Raw genomic sequence first — 23,760 nt, 5'->3', positions numbered from 1 at the left:
TTGTGGCCTCACTTCCCTGGCGCTTCTGGCCTGTCACAGAGGTTTGCGAAATGGGCTTCAGCAAGCAGGGAAATCCCTCTGGCACAGAAACATAGGTGCTGGCGTTTGGAAGTTGAGCAGAAGTTTAGCTGAAGTGGCAGGTGACGGTGGGGGGTGTGATGGGTACAGACACACATCTGCTCCAGCAGGCAGTGCTCTAAGGCACGTGTGCCGTGCTCTTTGTGAGGCTTCCATTCTCCCCCGCCCCCTCGTATGTGCCACTGAGCCACCTCTCAGGGTTACTCTTCGTGAAGTGACAAGTGAAGGAGCGCCAGGGCCTGGCATGTCGTAAGTTCTTAATAAACGTCTGTTCCCTTCTCCCTTCGTAGAGCAGTTCTGTCACATTACCATTTGGTGGAGAAGTTGCCCTCTGGCTTTGTAGTAAACCAGGAATCTCTCTCTCTGAGAGTCTCCCATTCTATCCAGGAGTAGGGTTTGTTTTTGTTTTGTTTTTAATTGTGGTCAAAAAACCCAAAACATAAAATTTACCATCTTCACCATTTTTTTAAAAAGATTTTATTTATGTATGTATGTATGTATTTAGAGAGCAGGGGGAGGAGCAGAGGGGGCGAGAGAGAAAATCTCAAGCAGGCTCCACACCCAGCTCAGAGCCCAACGCGGGGCTCTGTGTCACAACCCTGAGATCGTGATCTGAGCCGAAATCATGAGTCAGACGTTCAACCAACTGAGCCACCCAGGCGCCCCCCCCTTTGCCATTTTTAAGTATACAGTTCAGTAAAATATATTCACATTGTTGCCCAACAGGTCCCCAGAACTTTCTCATCTTAACAAAGCTAAAACTCTACTCATTACACACCTTCCCACTTTCTGTTTCTGTGGATTTGACTACTTGAGATACTTCATACAAGTGGAAGTGAAATCATGCGGTATTTGTCTTTTTGTGACTGAGTTTTCTGACTTACCGTAATGTCCTCAAGGTCCATCCATGTTGTAGCATATGTGACAGGATTTCCTTCCATCTTCAGGCTGAGTAGTAGTCCACTGTATGTATAAACCACATTTTGTTTATCCGTTCATCTGTTGGTGGACCCTTGGGCTGCTTCTCTGCCTTAGTGACTGCGAGTATGAGAGTAGTTTTTTACTCCAGCTTTGAAGTGCTGCTAGGATGGTCCTTGCAGAGTTATGCCTCCATGACTATCACTTCATTGCCACTAGGAGAAATGGCACCGGGAGGGGATTCTTTTGGCTTCCTCCACCCCTCCATTAGGGTCACACAGGCCATGCTGAATCATGTCGTTTGCTTTCTGTGGCTACAACTGTGATTTGAATTTCAGACTTGGCTCATTTGAAGCAGTTGAGAAGGTTTGTCCCTGAAGGGAGATAGGCCTCTCTTTACACTTGTTTTTAAGGCCCTCAGGTTCCTTCTGAACTCTAAGCATGCACTGAAAGGGGAGTGGAGAACTGTGTTCAGAGGGTGGAAAGTACCAGGTGGATGGTGGCGTACAAATCGGGCATTGATCTCTGACTTTTCTATTCCAGAGATACAAGGAAGCCCACGGTTGCGCTGTCTGCTGTAGGTGAGTGTGTGCTCCCCCCGGGTCTGGTTCATTCCTTCCATCCCTTCCCTCATGGAACCGCCCCTGCCCCAGTCCCTGGCTTGGCTGGGTGGGATTTTAAGTCCCTCATGGTAAGGGGCTTTCTTCAGGCTGTTCTCGGAAGTTAGAGTCAGGACTGCTGAACGTAGTCAGGAACTTATTTCAGGATTCAAGGACAGGAGCCAAAATGGTTTGTTTTTAAACTTTTTATTGTGGAAATTTCAAACATGTATGAAAACAGAAGATGAAATTGCTTTGTTTTCACGATCCAGCTTTAGCAGCTGTCACTGTCTAGCCAGTCTTACTTATTTCATCTTTTCCTCCACCCACTGTCCCACCCCCAACTCCCATCTCTTTAGGAATTATCTTGAAGGGGTGCCTGGGTGGGGTGGCTCAGTCATTTAAACATCTGACTATTGATCTCGGCTCAGGTCTTGATCTCAAGGTTGTGAGTTCAAGCCCTGCATTGGGCATGAAGCCTACTTAAAAAAAAAAAAAAAGAATTATTTTGAAGTGTGTCCTGGGTGTCATATCATTTCCTCAGCAAATATTTCAGTAAGTGATGTATCTACAAGAGAAGAATCCTGTAAGAAAACATAACCACAATACCATAAACGGACCTAAAAATGTTAACAGTGGCTCTTTAATATCAAATATTTAAGCGGTATTCAGATTTCCCTAATCTCGGTTGTTGTTTTACGAATTACTTAAATCAGAATCCAGATAAAAAGCATACTTATAAGTGGTTGATATATTTCTCATCTTTTACAATTGGTAGATTTCTTCTCTGTCTCCTCTTTTGGTTTATTTTTCTTTTCCTGAGTTTTATTTATTGAAGAAACCAGGTTGTTTGTCCTGTGGTTTTCCCATAATCTAGATTATGCTGATTGTGACCCCATGTTTTCATTTAATGTGGATGTACTGAAACTTCGAAATTACTTTCTGGTTCCCCTGTTTTCATTGCTCAGTTGGAATTGACTGTTTTTGGAATTCTGCTTTGGGGCTGTTACGGCGTATTTACGGAGAGTAGAATTTGGGCATATAACTGGTATATTTTACAGTGATGAAGCCCAGTCATCAATATTGTGTTTTGAAAATTGATTGTTTTGGAAAGAGAAAAAGGGTGGTGCCGGGGGAGGGCAGAGGGAGAGGGAGAGAATCTAAGCAGACTCTGCACTGAGCGCGAAGAGCCCAATGTGGGACTCTATCTCACAACCCCAAGGTCATGACCTGAGCTGAAACCAAGAGTTGGCGACTTAACTGACTGTCCCACACAGGTGCCCGATCAGTATTGTGTTTTGGCATCTTTGTTAAAAACAGACATTATCTGTCTCTTAAATCCTGCTCCTTTGTATCTTTTCGGTACATTTGAATTCACATTTGGTGTTTGCTCCAAAATGAATACATGATTCTTCTTTTTTCTGCCACATCTCCACGCCTCATCATTTAGAGACATTGGGCACCACTACTGTATTAAGCAGGTGGATCATCTGTCCTGTGCAGTTAGGGACCATGTCTGTTTTGTTCAGCGCTGTAGACCAAAGGTCAGGCCACCTGTCTGACCCGAGGAGATGCTCTGTAAATGTTTGTTAAATGGGGGTGGGAATCAAGCACCTGTGCCTCTGTGCCAAGTGCTTAATAAACCTGTTGCTCTGGACCCCAGCCCCCTTTCCCCTTCCTTATTCCCGCCACCTCGGCTTTTAGGCGCTTACGATCTGAGACACATGATGGCCCACAGACGTGGTTGCAGAGGGCATCCAACTGAATAAAGATACAAATGGTCTGTCAATGCCTCAGTTACCTCCCTGGGGTTTTGTTGCTTCTACTTGGAGGTTTCTAAGTTAGGCTGGTCGTGGAGGAGCTGTAGAAAGAAAGACAGTTCTTTTTTCAGCCCACTTGTTCTGATTGCTTTCTTTTCTGTTTTAAGTCCTCTAAAGAAGAGAGGTGGGAGATTTCCCTCTTTTTTTGTACCTCAGTGAGATTTCTCAGTGGTGGCAAAGCTGCCCTGGGAGAAAAGAGGCAAATGAGAGGCTGTGGATTTTGGTAAGCTGCTTAATTTAACATTCCCCGAAGGTGCAACCTTGGCTAGTATTGCTTCTCAGAGTCCGTTGTCCCTATCTCTTCCTTAAGCACGTTGTTTATGCCTTTGGGGTAGAGAGTAAGCAAGAGCTTGTGTGTACCCCAGAGTAGTCTCTGTCAGAACATCTAACATTTGGGAACTCTGTTTGACCCTGTTGTCATGATCCTAGTAGAACAGATTGAATTAGGGGGTTCCCAGAACCCTTTGGAAGGCTTCATGGTCTGATGGACCCCTGCACTGGGGAAAGTATATTTCTTTTGGACGTCTTTGAGTAATCTGTCTTGAGGAAATGGGGCAGGCTCTTCCTACTCACTTTCTCCTCTAGCTTATAGCCTTTCTTGCAAAGAAACTGGGTCTCCTACACTAGCTTCCTCCTTTAGGGGTCTCCACCATTCATTCCTAGGTGGCTTAAGATGCCCTGTGTCTCAAGCAAAAAAACCACAACAAACAAATGACCCTCACCGAAACCAAGCAAGGATAACTTCTGGGTCTTAACTCCATTTGCTGTTAGATTCTGAGTCCTTAATGTGTCAGTCCCACTCTTCTTGGATCAGGTTGCCTTCCAAAGCCCTGGATCCATGACGGTGTCCCCAGTAATAAACACCCACCCAAAGGGAGAAATATGTGTGGTCTGAGCAAGGACAAGAAGAGGTGGGAAGGAGAGCCATTGTGTTGTTCTGGTTGAACTTAATTAACTTGGTTATTTTTAAGAGTCAGCTAGAAGTGCTGATATGTCCTAGTTTTCCGCAGGTTTCAGCCCCTCTGGCATCTCACGCTATGCCTCCTCTCGTATAGCTCCCTTGTTACTGTTGTTACCTCTTTGTGTTGGCAGAGTGGGGAAGGGACTCGGTTCACAGTGTGGGGGACGTTCCCGTTCCCTTACTTAACACAGGGCCAGTGGCCACGTGTAATCGCTGCTGGGAGCAGAGAGTGCAGGAGGGGGCTGGTGCGCAGACCCTTCTGAGGGCAGAACTGGGCAACCCAGGGGCTTATTCTTCAGCTGAGGTTCAGGAACCTTTGTTTCTCCAAGGTTGCCCTCCTCAGTAGGTAAGTAAGTGGGTGAGTAAGTGGGAAGGAGCAGGCATTGCGCTGAGGCTCTCTGAGTGGGAGCGCCAGGCTGGTCGCTGGGGATGGTGAAGAGCCAGGTTGTGTGATGAGTAGTCAGTTGCCAGCCAACAGCCATGTTGAGCTGCTGCTCAGGAGAAACCATGTTTCCCTGCTGATTCTGCGCGGAGGTAGCCCATGGAGTTTTTTCCTGGGTGAGATTATTTCCTCAATTAGGTGACTCTGAGCCTGTTCCGATGTGTTAATTCATTTATTTTTTGGCCTCATTTTCTCTTTAACGGTGGAGCTGGTGCAGTCAGAACCTGAAGGGTTCTGTTCTCCTTCAGCTGGAACTCATTATCCAGCCGCTCTGGAGGCGCTGTACTGCGGTGCCAGGGGGTTGAGGGCAGCCGCTTTCTTCCCCTGATTCTTCTTTGCAGCCGGTGCCTCACAGGTCAAATGGAATAAAAAAAATGCTAATTGCCTCGCCACCAGTCATGACGGGGATGTGCGGATATGGGACAAGCGGGTGAGTAATCTCTGCCCTCCCCCGCCCCAGTTGGTCTTTTGTCCCTCCCAGGGGGTGTGAGGAGGATGCTGTGAGTAGCAGAACTCATCTTGAGAGGCCAGGGTGCCCTGCGCACTGAGCAAATTGCCATTTTAAGATCACAGTACCCGATGACATTTGCTTCCTGGTCAAATTGATTTGAAGGAAGATAGAGAATATTGTGATCAGTGGTTAAGAAAAGAACTGGGCCTGACCTAAGTTAAAGCCCCATTTTGCTGCCTCCTAGTTAAAATATCAGCTGAGCCACTAGACTTCTCCAAGCGTCAGTTACCTTATCTTCAAAACGAAGGTGATAATAGTGAGTGTGTCATTGAGAAGGTCAAGCCTAGGGACCAGACACTATTCTAGAATGGTCAGCAGGCTTCTTATCCCTGCCCGGATTGCAGAGCACAAACTGGTTGTTCTAGGACATATTCCATCCTGGGTATTTGTGGTATAAATTGCCGAGGCGAGGTACTTAGGGTGCTCCAGTCCTCCCTTAGACATCCAGCTGTCCCATCAGCCTCACAAGAGCCTGCAGAGCATATATTCTCCCTGCACAACCTGTGTAACTGATGGGCACGGAAGAGGTGCAGGGTCCTGGGCGGCCACCGCGATGGAGAGTCTGTTGAGAGTTTGGTTTGTTGGCATCACTGACAACAGTGATGCAGGAAAAGGCTCGCCTGTACCCAACTGCCAGGTGCTTGGGTAGTAATGCACGGGGCAGTCAACTTTGTAAGATCTGGGGTGTCGTACTGCCTCCTGCTTTCTGAAACTGGAGGCTAGAGCTCCTCAGCTTCTGTGGGAAACACCCACTTTCAGTTTTCCTGAAACTGTCAGCCTGGGTGCTGTCCCATCTTAGCATGACTTCCGTCCCTTCCCTTGTGGCAGGGAGCGGGGCAGACAGTTGGGCAGAGGAGAAGGAAATGAAGCAGGGATGGGGAGTCTGCTGGCTTGGGTGCCACAGCTTGCTAGGGAAGCGGTGTGTTGGCCTAAGCCCTCTGCCTTACCTGGCTCTTGGATGAGAAGGTGATTTTGTAAGTAGGGGTTAGACAGGTACGTCTTCTATGTGTTAGTTTTTGTCTCTGTCCCTTAGTCTGGTCTCGTAATAGCCATTCTCCCCTCTCTTGATTTTTTAAAGTGGTGATTGGTTTTGTTCCTTTCATCACCAGCATAGCTTTTAAATTTGTAAATGGTTTAATAAAATATTTGGTTAGTTTGCAGTGCATACAGACTTGCTTTGTATTGTTTTCAGGCCATAGGCAAAATAAACCATTTGGTATTTAGCCATAAATCCTGTCATACTTGTCTTCCAAACTAGTATTGGAAAACCAGTAGTATTCCTTATCTTGAAGAAGGAGACTGCCAAACTATTCCTCTCTAGTCTTCCAGTCAGTCCACTAAGAACCTGACTTCCCTCAGCAATTTTATTTATTTTGTTTAAAGGGTTTTAACTTTTTTTTTTTTGCTATTAATACTTAGGATTTTTGCCCAGATGGATTGTAAAACTTGTAGTTCATGTTTTTACCTCTCTGGCACTTTCTAGTGCCAAGGCAGCACTGATGACACCAAGTATCAGAGGCTTAAAAAAGTGTGGTTGTGGGTGGCAATGTTGGTTTCATTCAAACACCCAGATGATGAATAGTAGTAACATTTACTACCTGTTTATAATGCACAAGGCATTGTTCTAAGAACTCTCTCTATAACTAGCCTTTAAAGTAAGTACTATTTTTTTATCCCCATTCTACAGATGAGCAAACCGAGGCCTGGTTTGTTGTTGGGATTTGAACTCAGGGAGGCTGGTTCTGAAGACTGCTTGTAACCTCATAGACCAATGCTGATTATAGAAGTAACAGATGCTCCTTGTAGAAAATGTAAAAGAGAAAATAAAAACATTTATAGGCCTATTACCCAGGACAAATGCTAACATTTTGCTGTTTTCTTTTCTTGTGCTTTTTAAAAAACGTGGTTCATCATATCACATACATGGTCGTGCATACTTTTCCCATTTAATAGCATTTTTCCTGTGCTGTAATCCCTAAGTCTAACATTTAGTGGCTATATCACATTATGTTGGATAGCTATACTGTAATTGACTCTAAAATTTAATTATTCCCCATTTACTACTTGTGTTGTTTCTAGTTTTCTGGTGTTCCAAATAACACCAAGATGAACATCTTTTGTTATCTAAAGCTTTTGGTGAAATTGGAATAGTCTCTTAAGAAAGGAAAATTTTAAGTTGCTTGATAAAAATTGTCAAAGTTTTTTGCCAAAAGGTTGTACTATTTTGTATAAACACCAGCAGTGACAAATGTAGCCTTGCCAACATTGAGTATTATTTACAAGTAACTTCTAATTTGATAGCTTAATAAAATCTGACTTGAATGTATATTTCTGAGGTTTCCTCCTAAGTTTGCGTGTTTCGTGTAAGCTTATTAATCATGTGTAGTTATCTTCTGTGATGTGTGTTCATTCTCTTTGGGGGTCTTGGTGCTCGATTACTTTAAGATTGGTGGTTTTCCTTCCGGTCTCAAGGTCAGGTCTGTTTGAATGTCCCAGCCCCTCTTCCTGGGTGATAGTGAGGAAGGGGAGCAGGGATTGCAGACTGCACCTCTCAGGGGAGGCGCACCCACTACCCTGTATCCTTCATTAAAGCCACGCCTGGGGCTGGAGCGGGAAGAAACCAGGTTCACAGGCCCGTATACAGAGCATGCGTGAAGGAGGGTTGGAAAAGTCTTTTTCTGTTTTGTTTGTTTTGAAGAAAACAAAGTGGAGTTTCTTGAGGGTAGAGACAGTACCTGGTAGTGTTTTTGCGTCCCCACCCAGCCCCCAGCAGACTGTTACATGGTAGACACTCGGGGAGTTCTTTATAAATTGACAACACTCAGTGCCGATCCTGTTGTAGAAACCCAGCACAGCAGTGGAATATCTTGCAGCCCACCTCTCCAAAATCCACGGCCTGGACTGGCACCCAGACATTGAGCACATTCTTGCTACCTCCAGTCAAGACAACTCTGTCAAGGTGAGTGACCCCCGGGGACAGTTGGGGGAGCTGTGTGGGAGGCATCAGATTTCGTAGTGGCCCTTCCTTCGGAAAGAGAGCTACAGTAAGCACAGTGTGTGTGCTTTAGGGTGCTGGGCGGGCGAGCCCGGCTGTGTAGGCCAGCAGGAATGACGGGGTAGCGTATCTCTGACGGGGCTCTGGGGATTTGTTCAGAGCGTTTGCTTTCCCTTTGTGAAAGACGTCAGAGACGAAACCATTTAGAAGGGAAAAGTTTATTTGCCAAGTAGTTGCCAGGAAGTCAGATTTCAGGGAAAAACAACACAAAACCAAACCAAACCAGATAGATCAGTAAAGGAAAAAAGCCCACAAAATTGTTAGGGTTACCGAGTTTCCGATTAGTCTCCCTGGGGTGGAAAACCAGCAGTTTTCTCTCACGATTATTGTATCTGCAGAAGTTGGGACATCTTCGGTCAGCAGCATCGCCACAGTCAAGGAGAGCGTTGTTTTACTAGAGATTCTCTCTAACTTACAGGAAATGCTCAAGGGTTTGTGTGTTTCCGTGACCCTATCATTTTTGGTTTATCTCAGAGCGCAGCATTTCTTGTTGTTTATTTTTCTGGTCCTGACTGTGGGGTGTGATGCGTTTAGAAGGATGCAGGCCACAGGGCCAGCCTCATTCCACAGGCCCTCCTTGTGGTCAGGCCCCTGTCTGGAAGGACAGAGACTTGACCACAGAAGTTTGCTTAGCAATTTTGTGATTCAGCATCATTAACGTAATGCTTTGTTTACATGTGCACGCAGACAGTGTCATTTTTTGGTATGGTGAGCAAAACTGGAATCACAACACAAGGCCTAAAAAGTTAAATTCTGTCTTGAGGTTTTTAAGTCTTTTAGGGTTGTCATTTACTTTTATGTGCCAGAGAGGGTTTTTTTGGTCTGTTTGTTTTGGGTTTGGGTTTTTGTCACCTTGTCATCCAAGTTCAGAACCCAGAAACTATCTAGTTCCCCTCCTCCTCTTTCCTCAAGTTTGCCGCTGTTCAGTGACATCTTTACCACCTGTGAGGCTGGATTCCGCGGGTATGGAAGCAGGCAACAGGCCAGTTTCCACATGTGAGACTCAGTCCTTGTTCCTTACATGTAGGCTGAGCTTATGAATTAAGTGAGACTTTGCACATGGTATTTAATTTATTCCACCATATCCTAGTGGAAGGAAGACGGTTTTTATTGAATGTATATAAATAGCATAATTGTAAAAAGTGAAGCAGTTTTAGATGCACTTTGTGTAATATTCAACCATCATTTTTAATAATTTGTAGATCAGGATCAATATGTCATTTTTTCCTGCGTAATCATTTTCTTAAGTTGACCTGACAATAGGTTAGCTTATAATTTGTAGTAATATATTTTTATTATATTTTTATTTTCTGAATTGAAGGGGTATGCTGGAACAAGATCCCATTGAATGAATGTTTTGCCTGAGTTTGTAAATTGTTAAACTGTGAAACTGTTGAATTTAGGGTTTAGAGCTAGATCAAGAAGAAAGAAAAGGATTTTTCTTGTATGGCCCTTAAAAATAGAACATTAACCACAATCACTTCATATCAGTTTAATGATTGTTTTTTCCCTGATCTTGGGTTAAGCAGTCTAGTTTAAAACATTGCCTTCTTCTAGACGAAGAGTCCTGGAAATCCAGACACAGTTCCTTGGTACATCCTGACAGATGTGTCTGCCTGTGGGCCAAGGTCAGCCTTACTGAGAGTCCTATACCCACGAGGCTGTTCAAGAACCTGGTTCTTTCTTGCCTGAGGCTCTTCTGATATTTCTTCAGAAGCCTTTCTTTCTGATCTGTAGCTTGTAGCAAGGGCCTTTTGGCAAGTAAGAGAAAAACAGAAAGCACCTGTGGACGAGAGGGCGGCATGGCTGCTCTGGTCCTTATAGTGATCAGTCTGTCAGATTGAAACAGACTGAAGTCATTCATGTGCAGCATATAATCATTTCATAAGACTGGCAGTGGTCGCCCTGAGCATAAGATCAGATTATGAAGTGAGTGAGGACTTGGTCAAATCCCCACGGTCTTCTAACTTGTCCCATAATTATATGTTATAATGCTCACCAGTTGAGCATATTTAAATCTGGAAACACATCTTTTTTTTTTCTCTTAAGGATTGATTTTGTTAACAGTTATTGTGACAGTCTGTAAATAAACATGAAAAGTAACCAATTGCTGAAATATATTCATAGTATTAATGTTTTACCTGTATGTAATTAACTTAGGGAGGTTGAACGTCTTTATTTGCTAGTTTTTCCACGTTGGTAGACTTGATAACAGGAAGGCATTCACGAAGTATTGATCTAATTAAAAATCTGGAGAATTGCCAAGCAGACCTAATGATTTCTAGTTTCCCTTCTTTTATAAGTTGTGGGAGCAAGTTGCAGTTTTCCCTGTAGCCATCGGGGAAACCCAGAAGCAGTTTAGATGGAAAAGACATTTTAACTAAATTTTATTATTTTGAATATGGTGCCCGAATTTGGCAAAAAGTGTCAGAAGAAACAGGTATTACCTCATGTAATCCCTTTAAAGCCACATCCTCCCCCAGCCCCTAATTTCTAGCAGCCACTGATATGTTCTCCATCACTGTAGTTTCGAGAGGGTCATTTAAATGGAATCATTCAGTATGTAACTTTCTGAGTTGGCTTCTTTTACTCAAGAGAGTACCTTCAAGATTCATCCAAGTTGTTTTAAGAATCAATAGATGATATACTTTTAGTTGGCGAGTAGTAATCCACTGTATGGATGTCCTACAGTTTATTATCTGTTGACCCATTGAGGGATATTGATTGGCTGTTTCCAGTTTTTGATGATTGTGAATAGAGCTGCTATAAACATTCACGTGTAGATTTTCCATTTTGCAGGACAAACAGTTAGGAGTTGGGATCATTGGGTCAGTGGTCTATGCGTTTAACTTGTTGAGAAACAGCCAAACTGTCATCTATTTTTGAAAATAATTTCTGAATACTGGAATAGTTCAGAGTTTCAGTCTTGGTCATCCTACCTTTGGTGCTCTGCCATTTCCTGCTTCATGACAAACGCTTGGGCTCTGAGTATAGTTGTGTCCCTTCATTGAAAGCGCAGGCGTCTCTAAGGCAGAGTGTGTCCAGCTCACCTCTCTCTGCTCTGCAGCCTCAAGTTCCGCACGGTCAGTGGTGGAGCGGGTGAGTGTGTACGTGAGTGTGTTGGTGTCCAAACAGCCACCTCTTTCCTGTGTGACCTTGGGCAAGTTAGCCTGTTTAGTAATTTAGCTTTTGAGAAAGAATGGAATGACACCCAGTATTTGGTTGTTGTAAAGATGAAATGGGATAAAACCCCTGAAGCTCTGAACTCTGTCTGGAATGCTGTAAGTACGCAGCACATCAGCTGTCCTTAGTGGTTTGCCCTGCGTGGTGTAAAAGTGACGCAGGGTGAAAACTTGTCGCTCTGACCTGTCACCCGCAGGCCTGTTTAATAGGCAGGCTGACGCTGCTCTGCCCCGAGGCCTGGTTCTTGGGAAGTTGGGAAATTCTCCTGTAATGTTTATATATGGGAAAGGTTCTGTGTGTCTGCTCCGCTCCCCTGGTTGGCGGGCTGCCGGGAACACACTGAGGACAGAGAGTGAAGGGACCGCAGGCTGCCCTTATTTCAATCGCTGAGTTTTTTAATGGCATTTACTTCACAAATTATCCTGTTTTCTTTCTTCCAGTTCTGGGATTACCGCCAGCCTCGGAAATACCTCAGTATTCTCCCTTGCCAGGTGCCTGTCTGGAAGGCCAGATACACTGTGAGTGGGACACCCCACCTCCTGCTGGGAGCTTCATCTTAGTGTTCCAGACATGGGAGCCAAGGGCTGTTTTCTCTTACTTCCTTTGTGAGGCAGTTCTCTCTTTCTGTCTTGGCTGAGGTGTGAGGCCAAGGCGGTCCTGACAGCATAAAAGCTGTTATGTATTTTAAAAACTTGCCCTGGGGATGTTGAGGAAGCGTCTGTGTGAGGACTGCTCACCATAGATTGGGAGGCGGAACCACAGGACAGTGGTCATTAATGGCAGGGGAAGGGGGCAGGTGGAGCCAGAGGGCTGCAGGGCTTGCGGTCAGTGGATCGTGGTGCAAAGAAATCTGGCTTTAGATTCAGAAGACCTGGGTTTTGGGTCCATCTGTGCCTTTTAATTTTTTCCCAAGATTTATTGAGGTGTAATTGACGTGTAACATTGTATAGGTTCAAGGTGTACACCCGTTGATTTGATACGCTGCTATATTGCAAGACTGTTAGTACCACAGCGTTGGCTAATATCTCTGTCACATCACATAATTACCATTTCTTTTGGATTGAGAACATTTAACATCTACTCTCTTAGCAACTTTCAAGAATATAAACAGTATTATTTACTATCATTACCATGCTGTATGTTGGATCCCCAGAACTCACTCATCTTCGAACTGGAAGTTTAACCGACATCTCCCCATTTTCCCCACCCATCAGCCCTTGGTAACCACCATTCTACTCTCCGTTACTATGAGTTCAGCTTTTTTAGATTCCATATGTAACTGATGTCAGACAGTATTTGTCTCTCTCTGACTTATTTCACTTAGTACAATGCCCTCAGCTCCACACATGTTGTGGCACATGACGGGATTTCCTTTTTTCTTGTGGCTGAATAATATTCCATTGTGTGTGTGTGTGTGTGTGTGTGTGTGTGTGTGTGTGTGTGTAAAACGCATCTTCTTTACCTATTTTTTTAATCTGTTTTATCTTCTTTGTTGATCCATTGATGGACACTTAGATCACTTAGATTGTTTCCATATTTGCAATGAGCCATTTAATATTTGTGTGGCCTTGGGCAAGCTGCTGGATGCTTTTGAGCAATAGTTTCCTCCTCTGTAGCATATGAATAATAATTTTTACCAGGCCTTCCTTTTTATTATTATGATAAAATTTAGCATTTTAAAATATGCAATTCAGTGGCATTTAGCACATGTACAATATGCCTTTCCTTTTGAAAAATGGTATGTGAAAATGCTTTATAAACCATCAGATGCTACAGATATAGGGGATAGGCTATTAGTCTTTCAGCCGTTTTCCCATTGCCACATTGATAGCTTCTGATCAGAGATAATACATTTTCTTTGGTGTCAACTTGAAAGGGAGCACAGGGATGAATAAAGCTGCCTTCATGCGTTAGGCTGTCACCCTGAGGCGCTGTGGAACATAGAAGATAATTTAGGTATTAAGTGGCTTTTGCATCTGGGAGCGCTTGTCAAGAAATCAGACATTGTTCTTATGAATTGAAATACTTCTCTCGATTAATATGTTTACTTTAAAAAATAAACAGAGAAGTCCAGGAGTGCTGTCAGGAGGGAAAGTGAAGATAAATGTGCTGTTAGGTGACTGTGGTTTATTCCTTCAAGAACAGAGTCTGATTATCTACCAAATAGACCCCTTAGCTACCTAGCAGATTAGGTGTCAATAAGTAGAACGTGTCGGTCCTGAAATTGGAGGGTTTCCCTCCGAATAGCTGCAGTTTTGGGGCCGTGGGAAGGTGATGCTTTGTGTGGATGCTGTATGCTTCTGGTGCATTTCCACATGGCAAGAGTACTGTTTGCTGCTCTGGGGTTTTCCCCAGTGTGTCTTGCATACTCGTTCTGGATGTGAAACACTGTGTTCTGGTGTGCAGCAATCCGAGCCATTTGCTTATTTTAGAATTTAAAGTTCTCCAAGTATTTGGCTTAGCTTTATTTTTTACTCACTGTGGTCCTTTCCACGCAAGGAAAGAGTAGAATAAATGCAAAAGAAAAGGAGATGTGATGGATAACTTATGGTATTTGGAAAACATTTCCCCAGGTGGGTTGGGGCCTTCCATCATCTCATTTATGTTAGTTAGGAAAGCTTTCCAACTTTGGTAATTCAAGATTTAGCTGACTCTCCCTGGAATAATCACCTGCTTTTCCCTTTCCTGCCGTAGCCTTTCAGCAATGGATTGGTGACTGTGATGGTCCCCCAGCTGCGGAGGGAAAATAGTCTTCTCTTGTGGAACGTCTTTGACTTAAACACCCCAGTCCATACCTTTGTGGGGCATGATGACGTGGTGCTGGAGTTCCAGTGGAGGAAACAGAAGGAGGGTGAGTGGGAGCCGGATTTCCTTCTGAGCCCTATTCACAGCAGCTCCAGTAGGATTGGCCGTGTGGTCCAGTGCGGAGGACGCAGACCCCTCAGCGCTGGGCTTGAGGAACGGGAGAGTCAGGGAGACAGCCACCGTTCACTGTAGATGGGTAAAAGGGTGTGGCGCTGTGGCTTCTCTCCCAAGCTTCCGTCTCTTCTCTTAGGTTCAGTGTCATTTCTCACCTACATGGAAGAGATCTGTAAGAGATGGATAGACTTACTGTTGGATCATCTCTAGGGCTGAAAAACTCTGGGGTCACAATCCTCAGAATTCTGGAGTTTGCTCCTTGCCACTCTGGGGAGGTCATCATCAGCACCTCCCACCATGTATTCCTAGTTCCCTTCACAATGCATAGTGGTGTTTTCTCTGCCATCTCCTTGAAGATGGGTTTGGCCACATGTCTTGCTTTGATCATGAGACACGAACAGAGTGATACAATCTCTTCTGGGTTGAAGCATTAGCAGCCATTGTGCAATTACACACTCTTTGCTTCTGCCACCGTAACTGGCAAAACTCCAGCTGGAGCTGCGCCCGTGAACAAGATGTCCTTGCTTTAAGCCACTGAGATTTGTTTGTTATTGCAGCTTCACCTGGCCAGCCCTCACTAATGCAAGGTCAGGTGTAATGGAGTCAGAAGCCCTCGGCTTCAGCTTCTCCAGCAGCTCACCATGCAAACTCAGTTGCACCCTCTCTTTTCCTGAGATCTTATTGTCATGATCTCTAAAGATTTTATGGAATAGAAGTATATTTCTTGGTCTTTCCATATTACAGAAGGAAAGCCAGGCAGTGGAATGGTGTGACCTGTCAGAGTCCCAGGAAAGGTCTCTGGTAGACCTGGGATTAGAGCACTCTTTTTTTTTTTTTTTTTTTAAGATTTTATTTATTTATGTGACAGAGAGACAGCCAGCGAGAGAGGGAACACAAGCAGGGGGAGTGGGAGAGGAAGAAGCAGGCTCCCAGCGGAGGAGCCCGATGTGGGACTCGATCCTGGAACGCCAGGATCATGCCCTGAGCCGAAGGAAGCCGCCTAACGACTGCGCTACCCAGGCACCCCTAGAGCACTCATCTTATCCCGGCTTATTTGTGACCTTCACAAGCCTCTTTTCCAGGGACCCTCTTTTGAAGGGACTCTTTTGATCATCCTCTTAATTTTCTCATCTTTATTTCCCGAATATCCCCGCTTCTAGAAACATGAGGCTGCTTGGTCTTTATCCCATCAATTTGCATGCATGACTTTGGCTTTCAACTTCCTCTCTTGCACTTTGCAACAGTAAACAGATGAAGTCGTTTCCTCATGGTCTGGCAGGGAGAGGTTGGCCTGTAGCTTTGGCTTGAAACAAAAAGTTTTTAGCATCCTGTTTTCAGTTATCTATGTCATCTGTAAGCTGGTAGTGTGAATTGTGCAAATTGGGACCATCTAGTCAGTAGTGAGATTTTGAGTGCAAGTTACAGGTGTTTCTTCAAATTCCTTTTTATTGTAAAGTATATCATCTGTCTAGAAAATTGCATGAAACATGAATAGTCTTACAAATTTTGAAGTGAAAATCTATGTAACTACCACCGTGGTCTAGAAAGGGAACATTGCTTAAGCCCCAGATCATAGTCCCTTCTCTTCCCCAGAAGGAAACGCTGTCCTAACATTTATGAGTGTGATTTCTGTTGTTATTTTTATAGTTTTGCCACCTGTTGATGCATCCCTCGAAGTAATTTCAGCTCGCTGGTTGGACCTTTTGTAGATGTAATCCTTCCGCATGTATTCTTCTATTTTACTTCTTCTACAACCAATGCTGCTCCGTTTCATTTTACTGCCATGTTTTCTTAGTCAGTTTTTACTGGATTATCTCAGGTTTTGACTTGGGTTTTCACTGCGGTGTGGGAGCTTTTAGAGAGCTAGCAAGAGAATTGGGATGCCGTGGCCAAGGGAAGAGGATGCTTCATGAAGGAAGCGCCAGTCACTGATTTCAGATGTTGCTGAAGGATCAACGTGCAGAATAAGAGAAGAGCACTTACTTGTACAAATAGGAAGCTATGTGATTATTAAGAGACGAGTTCCAGAAGCAGATTGAGGATAGAAGCCAGATTGTAAGGCAACTTGAACAGAGGCAGCAGGACCTGGTTTTGTGAATGAAGTTGCCTTCACAAGCAAGGAGTAGACTAAGTTGATCTTAAAGCTGCTGCCCCTCTCTCTGAGGGCAAGGAGAGGGTGCAAGAGAGGGGGTACGTGGGAAAGCAAGGGCCCTGTGAGAGTGAGAGGGAATGGGGGTGAAGGCACTAGTGAAGGGGTTGGGATTAGAACGGAATTAGGGGTAACTTTTCTCCACAGTCAGGGTCACGAAAAGAAGCCAGATGTGGAGGCAGACAATTGCTGACGTGAATATGAGTCTGTACGGGGTCGAGGGGGACTCCTGGCAGGCAGCCGTTCAGAAGACTTGTGTCCCGTTAGGCACACACAAGGATACAGTAACACACTGAGGAGCGAAGGCCCGATTGAGGGCAGTGACACAGAGAAGGAACTTCTGCCCCTCACCCACCCTTTTAACTTGGACACATCATGTTCTCTGCTGCCTCCATTTTCCCATCTGTAAAATGAAGGAATTGGATGGAATTAAATTATAAACTCCTCTAAATTCTTTGCTCTCAAAGGATGGCCATAAAGGAGATTCTAGATACGACCTAATTACTCTGAAATGCCTTGATCTTTCATAAAGCTCCCTAAACGATTTTAGAATTGTTTCCCTCTGACCAGACCTGATATGTGAAAATCATAACTCAGTCAATTAAGAACATTCAAGATTGATTATCCATTTTATAAAGAGATGCATCTCTTTATCAAAAAATTCTTTTAAATGGTAAGGTGTCGTTATGCATTTAAGGCAGTTCGTTTCACAGAAATCATATTCATGCTCAGCTCCTCTGGAGCATATAAAAGGAGGAACATTTGTGGAGGCGAAAGTTCAATGTGACGTTAAATCCCAGCATCCCTCTTCACCTGCTGAGCTGCCAGATATTATTTCACTTCATTTAAGTTTCTGCTCAAATGTGACTTCCTCAGGGAGGCCTGTCTAAAAATAGCTCCGCCATTCGTTCTCTTATCCTGGGTGTTGGTTTTTTTTTTCTTTCTTTCTTTCCTTTCTTTTTTTTAATAACACTGTCACTACCAGATATTTTTATTATGTATTTTTTATGTATTTTTTATTATGTATTTATCCATTTGTCTGGTGCTACCCCTGGATTGTGAGATCTATAAAGACAGAGACTGTAGTATTCACGCTTGTCCCAGTACTTAGAACAGTGCCGGACGTCCAGGAGGTGGTCACCAAGTATTTGTTGGATGGATGAAGGAATCTCACTCCATTGCAACCTGTGGCAAAATCGATGTTGAATTAAAAAAAAAAAATCCAGGATTCTTATTTGGTGATTTCTAGGGTCCAAGGACTACCAGCTGGTTACGTGGTCACGGGATCAGACCTTGAGAATGTGGCGGGTGGATTCCCAGATGCAGAGGGTATGTATGCGGTGCTGTGTGGAGGAATGTAACTGGGTACGCTAGAAACTTTAAAAAAAAATAGGAGATTAGTATTTGGGGAAGTCAGAGGGTACGTGGTGGACATGTGATAATACTTGCTGGTTGGCCGAGTGGCTTGTGTAGACCACACTGAGGCTTTGAGGTCTTCAAGAGCCAACTTCAGTATTGGGCACTTTTAAGCGTGAAAAGCCTCTGACTGCCTTTTCTCTTGTCCCGGTATGAGCGTGTGGGTAGCCTACTGAGCAGATGGCCTGTGGGCTTCATTTCTTTCTCTTCTTCTAAATGAACTAGGACGTCTAACCTTACGCTCTGCAGTGTTCAGAGCCCTTTACATCCATCAGCGACACCACCTGTCCTATGAAGCCCTTTTCAATTTTTGCCCCACAAATGATACCTGTTTCTTATATGAACCACAGTGGTTGGTACCTTGCTGTGGCCCTTGCTGTGCTCCGCCTCAACACGGTTCTTCCATTCAGTGGCGACATTCCTTAAAGGCAGGAACCGTGCCTCCTTGTGCAGCCTCCCCCACAGTGCTCTGTAGAGGGTGAATAGAAAATGCTGGGTAAAATTTACAACACTGTGGGGTGCCTGGCTGGCTCAGTTGGTAGAGCAGCTCCTTTTTTTTTTTTTTTTTTTTTTTTTGGTGCCAAAACCTGGGAACAAGAGCATGCAACTCTCTCTCTTTTTTAAAAAGATTTTTAAAAAATTAATTAATTAGAGAGACATGAGCCTCAGTCTCACAATCCCGAGATCATGACCTGAGCCGAGACCAAGAGTCAGACACTCAACAGACTGAGCCACCCAGGTGCCCCAGAGAACATGCAACTCTTGATCTTAGGATTGTGTGTTCGAGCCCCACGTTGGCTGTAGAGATTACTTAAAAAGCAGTCAGTCAATCAATCATCCAATCTTAAAAAACATTTTGCAACACTGCTCAGTACAAAATCACTCTTGAGCATTTTGGTCAAGTATTATCACCTTATTGCCTTTCAAATACATTTTTTCCAGAAAGTGCTATTTGTTCATTTTTGGTCTTGGGTTAACTGAACAACTCCATAAAGGCTTGGAATTTAAAATAATGTTTTCTGAGGCTTCCATAAACTATGAACAGGATGAGAAATTTCCAGGGTAGATAAAAGTCTCTTCTCCTATGTATTTAACCAGGGAGATTTGGTGGTGGGTAAAACCTATTTTGATTGTATCGGTTTTTGGTCGACATCTTTAGCCTTTGTGGTTCCCATTTTTAAGTCAGAACCCCAACCAGACACGGCGATCATTTCCACTGACTTCTATAGACCTAGATCTTCTACCCTTTGTTGCAGCTTTGTGCAAATGACATATTAGATGGCGTGGATGAGTTCATTGAGAGCATTTCTCTTCTGCCGGAACCAGAGAAGACCCTTCACACTCAAGATACAGATCACCAGCACAACTCGAGCCATGGGGAGGAAGAAGGTAACCGGGCAAACGGGTGTTTCAGGTGAGGTGCCCCTGTGTGCATCTCAGAGTTACAGCAGATACCCTAGAACTGCTCTCAGGCCCATTTTCAAAAATGTTTTCCAACAACTGAAGAACCTCTCTCTCCTGCTAGTCTTAAAGGAAGACCCCCCGAGCAGTGTCCTGGAAGAGAAGAAATCGGAGCAGCCGGGGCTGCCTCAGACTCTGCAGCAGGAGTTCTCCCTCATCAACGTGCAGATCCGGAACGTCAACGTGGAGGTGCTCACTGGTTTACAGCCTTGTTCTCCTACTTGCTGATGGCAGTCGGTGGGAGACGGGGCTCTTTGAGCTCTGATTTCAGCTAGCAAAGAGCTTTGCTACTCTAACAAGGGAATCTCTCTGCTTGCTTTTTTATTTTCTAGGTTTTCTAGAGAAATAGATGTTTTCCAAATGCAAATTATAGTCTCACGATAGTATTTTCTCGTAAGATGAACCAAGGAATAAACTGATGCTCATGTGTTTTGAAGTCCTCTTAGCTGCTCTAACACCTCGTTCTACCATGTGTGAAGTTACTTAGAGCCAGGAAGGCTTAGTGATTTGGCAAAGGTTACTGGTATAGTTAATGGCAGAGCTGAGTTTGGAAGCCAAACCTCCTGACCTCCCAAGGTTCTTTGTGCTCTGCTCTACTGTCTTCCCTTAAAGCTGGTCATTTCCTTAATGACTCAGATTCATAGTAAGAAGGTCACCAAACTTCTTTGTTCATTTAACACATGAAAAGGTTTACTGTCTTCCTTTTGGGGAGGTATTGAAATGATTTCCTTCAAAGAATTGAGTCTGTGAAGGAGTTTTGAAGCTTGATTCGTTTCTTTTTTGCCCAGATTGAACTAACGGTAGGCATGGATATGTGCATGTGCATAATTATCTCCTTTGGCCTTTCTGGTGGGGGAGGCAGAGGGAGAGAGAGAATCCCAAGCAGGCTCCAGGCCCAGCACGTAGCCCAATATGGGGCTCCATCTCACAATCCTGAGATCATGACCTGAGCTGAAATCAAGAGTCGGACACTTAACCGGCTGAGCCAACCAGGCACCCTTCCTTTGGCCTTTAAAACAACTCTGCAATATATGCTTTTCTCCCTACTTTACAGAAGAAGAAACCACCACTAAGAGATGTAATGACTTATCTGAAGTCAGCAGCTATTTGGTGGAAGAGATAATATTTGGATCTGTCTCCAGATTTCCTGCATGTGTGCCTTTTTTCGCTTTACTCCAGCTGCCTTCTCTGGTTGGCAGCGTGAGAAATCAAGAGAGAGAAAGGATTCTTTGATTAATTGGGTATCTGTATCAGTTCAGATCATACCCCCTTTCTTGAGAACAGTTGAGGACGGTGTGGATAGCCAAGTGATTCTAGTTTAAGAAGGAGATCTTGATTCCTTTTCCAGGAGTGCTTTTTTTAAAAGTATTGAAATATAACTCACGTACCCTAAAATTTACCCTTCTGAAGTGTACAGTTTGGTGGTTCGTAGTATAGTCACAAGGCTATGCCACCATCATCCCTAATTCCAAAGCATTTTCATCATTTCATCATCCCTAAAAAATCCTATACCCATTTGCAGTCACGTCCCGTTGCCCCCCCACCCTGCCCCTGACACCCACTAATCTGCTTTCTGTCTCCATGGATTTTCCCAGGAGTGCTTTTTAACTCGAGTCTGGTATTTCATTTCTTCCTGCTTTATTTTCTCATCTCAAAATAAATATAACAAGTTTTAGTCTACCTCACAGCTTTAGGATGAAGCTTTTTTAAGTCAAAATACTTTGAACTTATTAAATCAGTGCTAAAATTAAAAATATGTCTTGAGCATGAGTTGTCTAAATCTTCCAAATTCATTTGTCTCTGGAAAGTCTCCCATCACCCAGGTCCCACGAACCTGGAGCTCACGGTTAGCTTGTTTAAAATCATTTGCATCCGGGGTGTCTGGGTGGTTCAATCGATTAAGCGTCTGCCTTCAGCTCAGGTCATGATCCTGGGGTCCGGGAATTGAGTCCCGCATTGGGCTCTCTCTGCCTGCAGCTCTCCCTGCTTGTGCTCTCTTTCTCTCTCTAACAAATAACTAAATAAGATCTTAAAAAAATAAATAAATAAATTCATGTGCCTCCAGTGATGCCTGATGGTTCATCTCCTGAGCAGTTGTCCCTTTGTCATCTGCAGATGGACGCGGCAGACAGGAGCTGCACGGTGTCCGTGCACTGCAGTGGCCACCGTGTCAAGATGCTGGTGAAGTTCCCCGCGCAGTACCCCAACAATGCTGCCCCTTCCTTCCAGTTTATCAACCCCACCACCATCACATCCACAATGAAAGCGAAGCTGCTAAAGGTGGGGGTCTGTGTTCACACGTTCTCTTTATATTTTAAGAGGAAACCTCTGTTCACGGGCATCAGCATCTAAGTTGAGTGGTAAAGTTGAATGAAAACGCCAGTAGATTAGATTGGAAAGTCATCTGTGCGTATGTGCTTCGGTGTTAAGTTCATTGTGTATAGAAAACATCAGAACATGGTTCTTACCGTTTTTGGATCGTGGACCCCCTTTGAACATTTAATGGAAACAAGTGACCCTTCCCCAGAGAAATTTGCACAAATGTTGTAAATAATTTTAGAAATATTGCGTGTAAATGGTTGTAGTTCTATAATTGTATATAATCTGCTCATAGATCTCATTAAAACTATGCATTAATCCCAGGTTAAGAACCCTGCAGGACATTTTCACTTATCTGGAAACAGTAGGCAAGCTGTATTCTGAAGCTAAAAGATATTTTATAATCGGAAAACAAGGGTGCCTGAGTGGCTCAGTCAGTTAAGCATTCGACTCTTGATCTCAGCTCAGGTCTTGATCTCAGGGTCATGAGTTCAAGCCCTGCATTGGGCTCCATGCTGGACATGGAGCCTACTTAAAAAACAAACGAAAACAAAATGTAAGGTAATTTTAAAAAATCCATCCCATGAAAGGAGGTGGTGTGATCCTCAGGTGAGGCTGGCTGGCTGCCCAGGTGAGGTGTCTGGAGGGATGGCGGGGCCTGAATGGAGGTGGGATAGCCTGGATCTGGTTCTTGCTCCTGAAGCCTCAGGAGCTTGCTTTGGCAGTTCACACAGAGCTAATTGGGCAGAATCTCCATTAAAAAAGCCCCACGAGCTGGGCACGGTAAACCTTGTTTTCATTTTGAGCAGTGTCATGAGCGAAGTGACTGAAATGTTCTGACAAACCAAGATGACCCAAATGCTCTTCACCTTTTCCTAGTTTGTATCACATACACTTGACCCATCTTCCTGGAGGAAGATACATAACCAAGAAATTTTTCAAGTGGTGTAAGGATCTCTGAAATGCTGCTTTGATTTTGTAGTAAAGGTACATTTTATGCTTGGAAATTTTTTTTTTATCTAAGTATAATGAACATGTAGTGTTATATTAAATGAGTTTCAGGAGTGCAATATAGTGACTCAGCAATTCTCTACATTACTCAGTGCTCATCACGACAAGTGCGCTCCTTAATCCCCATCACCTGTTCCACCCATCCCCCCACCCACCTCCCCTCTGGGAACCATCTGTTTGTTCTCTCTAGTTGAGAGTCTCTTTTTTTGTTTGTACTTGGAATTCGAATATTTCATTGTCATATTTGCACATACAAAAAAGATTTTCCTCTTGTTTTAAAAATGATAGGATTGGGAGGTATCTTTAAAGGTCTAATTCAGTGCTGTCCGATAAAAATATAATGCAGGCTACATATAATTTAAAATTTTCTAGTAGCCGCACTAAAAAAAAATTGAAAGTGGCAGGTAAATTAATTTCAGTGATATTTTTACTTAATCCAATATATGCAAAGTATTATCATCTCAACATGTAAACCATATAAAAATTATTGCGAGAGTTTGCATTCTTTTTTTTGTGCTAAATCTTCAACACTTGGTGTGAATTTTACACTTACAACACATCTCAATTCAGCATGCCTAGCAACTGAGGCTGGCCCTTTCTTATTTTTTTTTAATTTTTAAGATTTTATTTATTTGAGGGAGAGAGAGAGAACAAGCAGCGGGGTGAAGCAGAGGGAGAGGAAGAAGTAGACTCCCTGCTGCGCAGGGAGCCTGAAGCTGGGCTTAGTCCCAGGACCCCCGAGATCATGACTTGAGCCGAAGGCAGACGCTTAGCCGACTGAGCCACCGACGCGCCCCAGCACATCTCAGTTCAGACTTACCTCACTTCACATGCTGTATAGCCCTGTGTGGGTAATGACTTCTGTATTGGACCACGCAGGCCCAGTTTACGTGCCTGTCTTCAGTATCTGTGTCGGTT

The 23,760-nt window shown here is 43.9% G+C and overlaps 1 protein-coding gene across 12 annotated transcripts in view; it reads left to right on the top strand.

Annotated features, from left to right (window-relative positions):
* WDR59 (WD repeat domain 59) overlaps positions 1-23,760 on the top strand; it is an 80,903-nt gene that overhangs the window by 26,687 nt on the left and 30,456 nt on the right. For all 12 annotated transcript variants that reach the window (XM_087870606.1, XM_087870610.1, XM_087870609.1 and 9 more), the window contains 9 exons: positions 1,540-1,577; positions 5,160-5,248; positions 8,172-8,288; positions 12,008-12,085; positions 14,262-14,418; positions 17,885-17,964; positions 19,308-19,440; positions 19,577-19,701; positions 21,628-21,792. In XM_087870606.1, coding sequence (XP_087726732.1) covers positions 1,540-1,577; positions 5,160-5,248; positions 8,172-8,288; positions 12,008-12,085; positions 14,262-14,418; positions 17,885-17,964; positions 19,308-19,440; positions 19,577-19,701; positions 21,628-21,792 — 982 coding nt within the window. The remainder of the gene's footprint in view (positions 1-1,539; positions 1,578-5,159; positions 5,249-8,171; positions 8,289-12,007; positions 12,086-14,261; positions 14,419-17,884; positions 17,965-19,307; positions 19,441-19,576; positions 19,702-21,627; positions 21,793-23,760) is intronic.

The sequence above is a fragment of the Ursus americanus genome, chromosome 21, assembly GCF_024610735.1.
Source record: "Ursus americanus isolate L20-20 chromosome 21, mUrsAme1.1.p, whole genome shotgun sequence".
Taxonomy (NCBI): domain Eukaryota; kingdom Metazoa; phylum Chordata; class Mammalia; order Carnivora; family Ursidae; genus Ursus; species Ursus americanus.
The sequence above is the reverse complement of the archived record's forward strand: the minus strand, read 5'-3'. Positions and strand labels throughout refer to the sequence as shown.